Source organism: Puntigrus tetrazona, chromosome 10 (assembly GCF_018831695.1).
Source record: "Puntigrus tetrazona isolate hp1 chromosome 10, ASM1883169v1, whole genome shotgun sequence".
NCBI classification, from domain to species: Eukaryota; Metazoa; Chordata; class Actinopteri; order Cypriniformes; family Cyprinidae; genus Puntigrus; species Puntigrus tetrazona.
In genome coordinates, this window is record NC_056708.1 from 14426485 (window position 1) to 14435463 (window position 8979).

At 36.6% G+C, this 8979-nt stretch overlaps 1 protein-coding gene across 1 annotated transcript in view; it reads left to right on the forward strand.

The window, feature by feature from the left end:
• LOC122352445 (neuroblast differentiation-associated protein AHNAK-like) overlaps positions 1 to 6781 on the forward strand; it is an 8735-nt gene extending 1954 nt beyond the window's left edge. Inside the window, exon 3 of the mRNA XM_043249854.1 lies at positions 6641 to 6781. Within this exon, the coding sequence (XP_043105789.1) occupies positions 6641 to 6781 (141 nt within the window). The remainder of the gene's footprint in view (positions 1 to 6640) is intronic.
• The last annotated feature ends 2198 nt before the right edge of the window (positions 6782 to 8979 follow it).

The window sequence follows — 8979 nt, forward strand, 5'->3', positions numbered from 1 at the left end:
AACATTGATTTGGGGGTTAAAGTAATGTGTTTCTGAGATGTTTTCATCTCTATAATGAATATTAAAGATGTAAGTGCAGTACTGCTTTTATGAAAAGCTGCAGGACAGCAAAATGATTTAAGATTTGATAAAACTGAGAAATAAATAGCACAGTTTCACATTTTTGTATGTATAAAAATAAATATATTAGCCTAGTGTTCTTATTCTCTTTCTTTTCTTGTTTTTTTTTTTAATTTCATATTTAAAAATGTTTTAGGCTTGAACCTCAACACTGTGATATGGGTGGAAACCATAATAAATTTGCTGGGCTGTTATATACACCAGAACAAATCTCTATCATTCATGTAATCTATATCATCAGCTCAAAATATATAACAACTCTGTGGAAAGCTATCAAAGAAAATATTCTCTTTTTAGCCATATTTCCCTACACAATTCTGAACATAGCAGAGAAGAACATAATTGTTGTTGTGTTGAAGGTCAGTTGTTCAGTTTCTCAAAGTATTCACACGGAAAGACAGTGTGATCCCAAACTTACAAAAGAAAGACTACTGAAATATTAATATTAGAAAATCTTATTTCCATTTATTATATATATTTTTATTTTGTATAATAATGGGTAAACGAAGCCCCCATATAGAAATAATGTTGAGCAAATATAAGTCCCATACACGTTTGTTCCCTTCCCTACTGCTGCAGAGATGTAAAGACAATTTAGGAAAAAGTTCATAAAAAGACTAAAAACAAAGAGAAGAGTACCTATCTATAATTCAATTAATGAGTGAGCTGGGGTTAATTTAAAACACTGAATCATCTTAGTAAAAATCCTCCTGTCACACAAGTGGCAAGGTCATTTAACTACAATTTATTAATAAACAATTTCATGTATAAATATAAGTATTTGATGAGTTTGACCGCATTCAAAATTGGAATGGGTGGCAGACGTAAAAACATTAAAAATAGTGTACTATATAGTATTAAAATATAGAGTACTGCTGTATAAGTGCGTTACAGTAAATGTGCAGAAACATATATAACCACATATATACTCACTATACTTTTTATCTTAAACAAACAAAAATAATAATGGTTTATGCAAAAACGGGTATCCTCGTGATTCAATTGTGCTTTCTACCTATGTTTATTTGTGACTAAGGCTGATGGCTCAGGAGCGTCTTAAATGATATATACTATGTGAAAAAGCACTGTACAATATGAAAATTCACACTGACATGAATATATGAAACTGACCCAGCAATGCAAATCTAAAATGTAAACTAAACAACTCTCTGGGACGCCTTTAGCAAATAAAATCACGACAAGTATCGTAAGTACATTGGTCTTGGTTTCAGATTAATTAAACACAAGACTGATGTCACTCTACTGTACGGTAACAAAAATGATTTCCAACCTTTCCGTTACCAAGTTTATTTGCCATTTACCATCTCTGTTGTACACATGCAGCATAAATCAGAGCTACTTGAGCCTTCAGGAGGGAATACACTTTAATGTTGTTGTTTTTTTGTAGGTTTATGCCCTAGTCATATTTCTAGTGAAGAATAATCCCCAGTCACTGTTTCTTAATCCTTTTCTTGAAATTCAGCATCGACGTTACGCTTTACGCTTTGGAAATAAGTTCTATTAGACACATGGGACTAATATTGTTGGAAATGCCAAACAATGATCTGAGATGGAGAAAATCAAACACACCTTATAAGAGAAACTCCTTTCAGGCAGCATTTCAGGGACTCGAATATTGTGTGTTATAGCTATATTTCCTTCTATTATTACTATCATTGTTACGTGTTCGTGTTGTATAGTCGTGTTCTTTTCTCCCCCATCTGTTCTTCTCGTGACTTTAACCTTCTTAGAACATCGGTCATTCCTTCGCTACACCACAATCATCAGTCTCCAATCATCTAAAGACTAATTCTAAATAAAAAGAGCTCGGCTAGATCATCAGACAAGCCCTATATTTTGTTTTGGTTGTTGTGTTTATTACTTTTTTTGATTTTACTGGTTAATATTGTATACTGCGCTTGTTTGATGTTTGTTCAAGTTAACAACACTGGAGTGCACCATTAATCTATACACATTTTGGAGGAAAAGTGTGTGTGTATGTTTTTGGTATATGGGCCTGGGGCTGGAAATGGGAGCTTAAATAAGTTTTTGTACGTAATATGTGCTGTGAAGTATACAACTAAACTCTAATAAGAAATTTTTATTATTAATACAAAAATATTCCAAAAGAGAAGAACTTCAGCGAAGTAGTGCTTTTTTTTTTTTTTTTTTTTTTTTTTTATAAATCACATCCATACTCACACATAGAGTCGCTGCAGCAGCCGTAGTTCATCGCTGAGATCCGAGGAATAATTGCGAGTTGTTACTCTTCATGAAAACACAGCTTAATCCGGAAGATGCTAAGCCCTCCAGCCGCCAATATCGCTGAGATCCGAGGAATAATCATGGAGTTGTTACCTTTCATAGAAACACAGCACAACCCTGAAGCTGCTGTCTCCTCTAGCGCCAAGATCGCTGGAGATCCGAGGAATAATCTACGGAGCAGCACTTCATAGAAACACAGCTCGCAATCCTGGAGATGTTCTCGGAGGAATAACATCGCTGGGAGTTCCGGAGGACTAATCCTGAGTCACTTTCAGAAACACAGCCTAATCCTGAAGATGCTGTTCTCTTCTGAGCGCTACACATCAGCTTTGGTGATCCGGGAGGAATAATCATGGAGTTGTTACCTTCATAGAAAACTGGAAGTCCTCCTGCTCATCTCACCTCACACACACTCACTTTACAGGTTTGATCTCTCTTCCTCCACAAATGAAAAATGATATGCCTGTAGCCTTAAACAGAGAATTGAAGTTTAATTTTTGCAGTCACTGACAATGATATCTCCAACTCAATCAGGGAAACAGCTGCTAGGGAAACTTTAACCCAGCTCTCTGGTGGTTCATACAAAATGACTGAATTTTAATTTAATATTTAATTTCTGTAAATTTGATTTGTGTAAAGGGGGTCTCTTCTGCAATTTATGCTATTTTAGAATTAGCAACAATAATAAGTCACACAGTAAATCTGCAGCTCTGAACTTCCTACCATTATGTAAAGGAGTATGGGGAGTCAAGTATCTTAAGATTCAAATCTCAAAAACATCCTTCTTTCCTGCTCTGAACACATGGTTCCAAGTCTCAGAACTTTATCTTCATCACTGCATCAGGCTGCTGGCAAGGACAAAAAGTATACATATATATATAGTAAGCATGCACACTGGTGGTTGCTGGATAGAAACCGGGCTGGTAACATGAAGTTAGCCTTCTGCGATTACTACTAAACTAGCAGACTGGCACTGCAGCGATTTAACCCAAACTGATTCTATATCACATTGACTCACTTTCTCAGTCTCTAATAGCTTAAGTCTTTTAATTAAATAAGTGTTTGCTGTATGTATCGTAAGACAGTACTGAGGCCAGAGCATTGATCTGTTTGCACACTCCCTGCGTGATCAATCTTGCAAGTTTAGTTGTCACCTTTAACACACATCTAATATAACATACTTCCCAGTATATTGTACAAACTTAAATGAGGAGCGCTATGCCCGCCAACAAAGAGAATATTTACTGATATGTTTAATACAGACTTGTTGACAGCCAGTGTTCAAGATAGACATATAGATAATAGGGGCTGCCCGATTAATCAAACCCAATTGTCATCCACATTTAAATCGAAGCTGGTTCCTACTGAGGCAGTAAATCCCCACTACCTGCTCTTACTCATCTCAAAAAAAAACCCATGAATGACGTTTTTGTCTCCAATCAAGACTTGGAGAAATTTGTTCATGCTGCAACTATCACCAGCAGGGGGTGGAGCCACTGGGAATGGTCCAAAGGCAATAATCAAGTTCTTGGAAAATGTGAAAAGCCACTGGATAATAAAATAAATTATAGAATAAATATTTTCAGAATGGCAAGCTACTACAGAAAATTAACATTTAGAAGATCTAAAAATATAATTACTAGCTGTCACAGACCAATGAAAATACTAAATGTTATTATGTAGATAATGGATTGGATCATAGTTTGTCTAAAAGAACAAAACAACAGACAGAGAAATATACAATTAAAAGATTTGATTTTTAACTGAAGAGGAGACTTTGGCAATGTTATAGCCATATTTTGGCTCCTATTTGACATCTGTTTTTATATTGTTATTCTTATGTGATCAAGGGCTAAGCTTATACTGCCAATTCAGTACAATTCTGAATACTATAAAGGGTAGTATGGGGAGAATGCTACTGTTTTCCCAAAATAACCACAAGATACTTCTCTTTTTTATTGTACTGACTATGTTGACAGAGTAGAAGTTTCTCTAGTATAACCTTGATGGTAGTCATGTACTGGACTGAAGAACAGATTTAACTTGTATCAATCTATATAGCGTTTTCAGCAGTGAGGAAACAAGTGTTTCTTTTTTGGTTGTTTAGTAGGAATATCACAGTTGTATAAGATATGAGTAGAACAGTAAAGTCTATGCTCCACCATAGGGAATCATGTGTTATTCATTTAAAAATAAATAATATTTAAACTCCTTTTTCCTCAAATATAGTCTGTGTTGTAAAATGCCTCTCTTAGTACAAATACTAAAATGTAATTGTGGTTTTAGACAAACATTAATTCATTAAATATGGTGGTTTTGATGAATATGAATGTAGAAGTGGGCAACATCTCCTATGGCCTGTACAGCCACCAGGATCTAAACATTATTGAGCTGTTTTTAGTGTTTTTGGAGAATTAGTTGTGAGACGTTTCCACCAGCCATCACGTAGACTTATCAAGAACGATGGAGTCAAAAATCCCTCCCAGCCACTTCTCTGCAGGACTTGTATCTCTCTCATTCCTGCAAGACCAATAGATGCTGGGCCGGCTGTGAAAAGGAGGCTCCCTACACCCATACCAATGAATTACTGCTTGCTCCAAATCCAGGCGCTGCTCTGCCTCTTACTAATCCAAACCCTGTGTGTGTGTGTGTGTGTGTTTGTGTGTGTGTGTGTGTGTGTGTGTGTGTGTGGCCTTTCTGAGTCAGTACAGCATCTTTTGGTGATTTCTAAACTATATTGTGTTCTGAAAATCATGCACACTAATCAAGTAATTTTTACTAAAGTACTAATACCCCTAATTTAAAAATGCAGCCCAAGTATAAAAGTATTTGATTTTCCAAAGATTTTTAAAAGTAAAAAAGTATACTTTTATGCAGAACGCTTTGTGACTATGAAGTATTAGGGCATTTTTCTAGTAATTTGTATGCATGATTTTCATTTGAGTAACTTCAACCATGATTTCCAAGTTGTTTATTATTATATAGGCCTGCGTGATAGGAAATGGAAAATGCGCCTTCTATTAAGCGCGAATGTCAAAAAAGCTGCCAAATATAAAACTAACTGACTGCAGTAATCGTAAGCTGTGTTGTATGACGTGTTGAACTTTTTAGGGATGCTGTTTGATGAGAGATTAGGAAACTACTTTTAGAATTTCACACAATAATAGCCTTAGTTGAGAACTGCCTCTTAACTCTGCTTATTTCTTACTCACATGGAAAAATAAACGATCATCTAACGTTTTTAATCTCCAACACACGCGCCGTTCAGACCCAAAATAAGCTATTTATATTACAGCTGTACCGCTTAAAATTGCTAACTTCTACTGCAAATCGTTTATCTGAAGTGATCTGAAATGGCGTCTACTCCACTGCCTATGTCTTCGAAGGTTTTTGTTTTCCAGTTTTAGCAGCTTGAGTTTCATCCTGATCTAAAGAGCGCCACTCGAACGTAATGACGTTGAAAAGGAGGTTACGTACCGTCACCTCCGCGCGCGCGAAAGAGGCAGATCACTTCTGATGTCATACGCCGATCATTTCCTACTAGGATATATACCCGCGAGCCTGTGAAGTTATGTTCTGCCAAGCAGGCGTAAATTGCTAATGAATGCCACCAGATAAAAAGTAAATAAGAACTCCGCATTTATCTTCGTCCTTGTGCAAGGCAAAAAATACATGACAGATAAATTGGCACTGAATGAATCAGAGCAAATGTGAGACACCTGACGTTGTGTGATGTATATCCAGAAATATAGCATGAATTTAAAATGACATTTTAAATATCAAAAAAATCGAAAATGTAGAACATTTGGAACACCGACTAATTTTCTAAATCCAAGAATTCAAGCTAAGAGTGATCTCTCTTAATTCTCCTAATATCAGGGATGCCTGAACTGCAAACAAGCAATATGAATAACACCCTCTAGCAAATTACTTTTTATAACAGAAAGTCATATTTTACTCCCTGAAAAACACACTCAATAAATAATATAGATTTTTTAGTGTAGTTGCTATAGGGTGTTGCTGAGTACAGAGGCAGCCCCTGAATTACTAGGCACCCAGGATTAGATTATTTGACAGATATTTGTAATAGAGAGAGCAGTTAAGTCTGATGACAGATAAGAAGATAAAATAAGATTTATGTAAAATAAGATATTGTTTAATTCTGGCCTCTATTTATTTATGTTGTTTGTTTTCAATGTAGGTCTGGTATCCAAGATGTGGATTTTCATCTACATATTTTCGAATGTACCAACAGGATATCCTCTTGCCATTATCTTTCTCTTCTTCAACGACGAAATTCCAGAGTAGCCTGAGGGGATCCACCTGGATCACTTCCCTGACGGCGTACTTCCAGTTCTGGTGCAATGCCCCGCTCTCTGCCCTGATCTGCTACTGACGGGCGTGTATGTAGCTGTCTCAAAACCCACAGGACTTCCTACCTGGGCGGGCGGCGCGTTGTCCCGTTAGTTCCGATGCCGTCTAAAACAGGCAGCCTTCACTGGGCCTTTGGAGACATAATCGTCAGGGGAATGAAGGTTATTTTCTCTTACTGTCGTGAAGTCAAGAGTGACCGTGGAAACGTCTGATTCTGCTCCATATCGTGTATCACGTTTGTATTCGAGAAGCTGGTGCATCCACGAAATGTGTATCTGCTGAGTCGCTGATTGTTTTTATAACCTTGAGAGAAATGACGGATGTATGGCGCTGCGTTGTGACGTCACCACAGACATTACCACACAGACAGACACACTGAGGAGCAGTAATATGCAGAGGGCGCTAAAAATATATCATTATTTATCTGTCCTACCAGACCAAGTACCACTCGGACAACATCCTCAGTATGACCCCTGATAGATATTAGATAGATAGATAGGATAGATAGATAGGATAGATAGATAGGATAGATAGGATAGATAGGATAGATAGATAAGTTAGATAGATAGATAGATATTAGTGCTGGAGGAAAACCAGACTGCCTTCTAATTTTGTGGGCAAGCTCCACTTTGTTTATCTTGGAGTGATACCTTGTATTGTAAACACATTGGGATGTGCTACTGATTTATCAAGAAGAAGAGACTCACACAGAATATTGCATTCTTTATTTGATAAGCATTAATAAGATACACAGTACACATGGTATTATTCACTTTATTGAATAGTAGAAAGCAAGACCACTACATCACTATGTGCAAAAGTAGTCATATTGAGAAAAGATGATTAGGTATAATATATGTAGCATTTAGTTAAAGTATAGCTAGATAAAATATGTATTAGTAAGTATAGAACTTTAAAGAATAGGAATGTTACCATGGAGTGCTGAGTTCCCGGACTGCTGGAGAGGAGGACATATCTTAGAAAGATATCTGTAGAAGAGCAGACTGGATAAGATGGGCGGCTGTTTTTATAGTGGCTTCTTGAGAGGAGGTCTCCAGCTGTACGTGGACTTTCCTAAAAAGTGTCTCCTGCACCTGTAGTCTATGAAAGTAGTTGTGCACTTAGAAGTGAGCCAGAAGACAACGCTGCACCTCGGCGACACGCCGCATGCCAGACAGACAGCCCTCGCCACGATGCCCCGAGCTCATGAAATTATAGAACTTTTGTTTTATTTTCATTTTAGTATCTGCGTTTTATTTGTAATGCATTTAACTCCAGTATATAATAAAACTAGATCTTTATTATAACCAACACGCTACCAAGCAAAGACTCTGATTTCAAGATTCTCAGAGCAGAACAGACCACTTGAGAAGTCTTCTAGACCTAGTTCCTGTGAGTATGATTAAATGCTTATTAGAGATAGGATAGACTCGGGACTTACTTTACTTTACCTGGAGGATAAAACAAAATAAGGCAGAAGGCAGTGAGATTTGCGACTGTGAAACATGGGAGCCTAACGCGTGGTATATTGACTAATGATTAACAATATAATCAATGAAATCGCATTGCCCAGCCTAATCAAGACGCTCTAGAATATGAAAGGGCAGAGTTTAATAGGTGAAAGATCCTATAGAAAACTCTAGTTATTAAAAAAATAATTCAAAAGAATTATTTGATAAACTCAGAAAGAGTTTAGTGTACACAAAAGAAGAAAAAATCTCGCATAGAGAGATGAATGCTTACTGAGGTTAGAGAAGTCTTGAGGGGCTGTAGATCTGCCGGCGGGGGATGCCTGGGCTTGTAAGAAATACAGTCCATAAAACGCAATTAGAGAAATACAGAAAAAGTACTGCTCGAAAGTGCTGTCTTTAGTTCAGAAGAAACTAAAATTGTATCGGTTTTAATTATTACAGAGATATTTGGTTCCACCCCCAGAACAGAAGAAGTTCAATCAAATAAAAATAGTCGTGTGTGGGCAAATAGCCTTACTAAAATATCGAGAATTATATGGAAAAAAAGAGAGAGAAAAGGGATGTGAGCAAATTTAATATATACATTCAGAGACAAAACTTATTAGAAGAAACAATACGAAGAGGAGTAGGGAAAACTTTTGTCCAAAAGTACTTTAAGAAACGTGTTTTAGTCTAGTAAGAACTAGAATTATACTTGGTTTTAATTAATACTGAAAGCTATTTGGTTTCCTATCCAAACCAATACAGA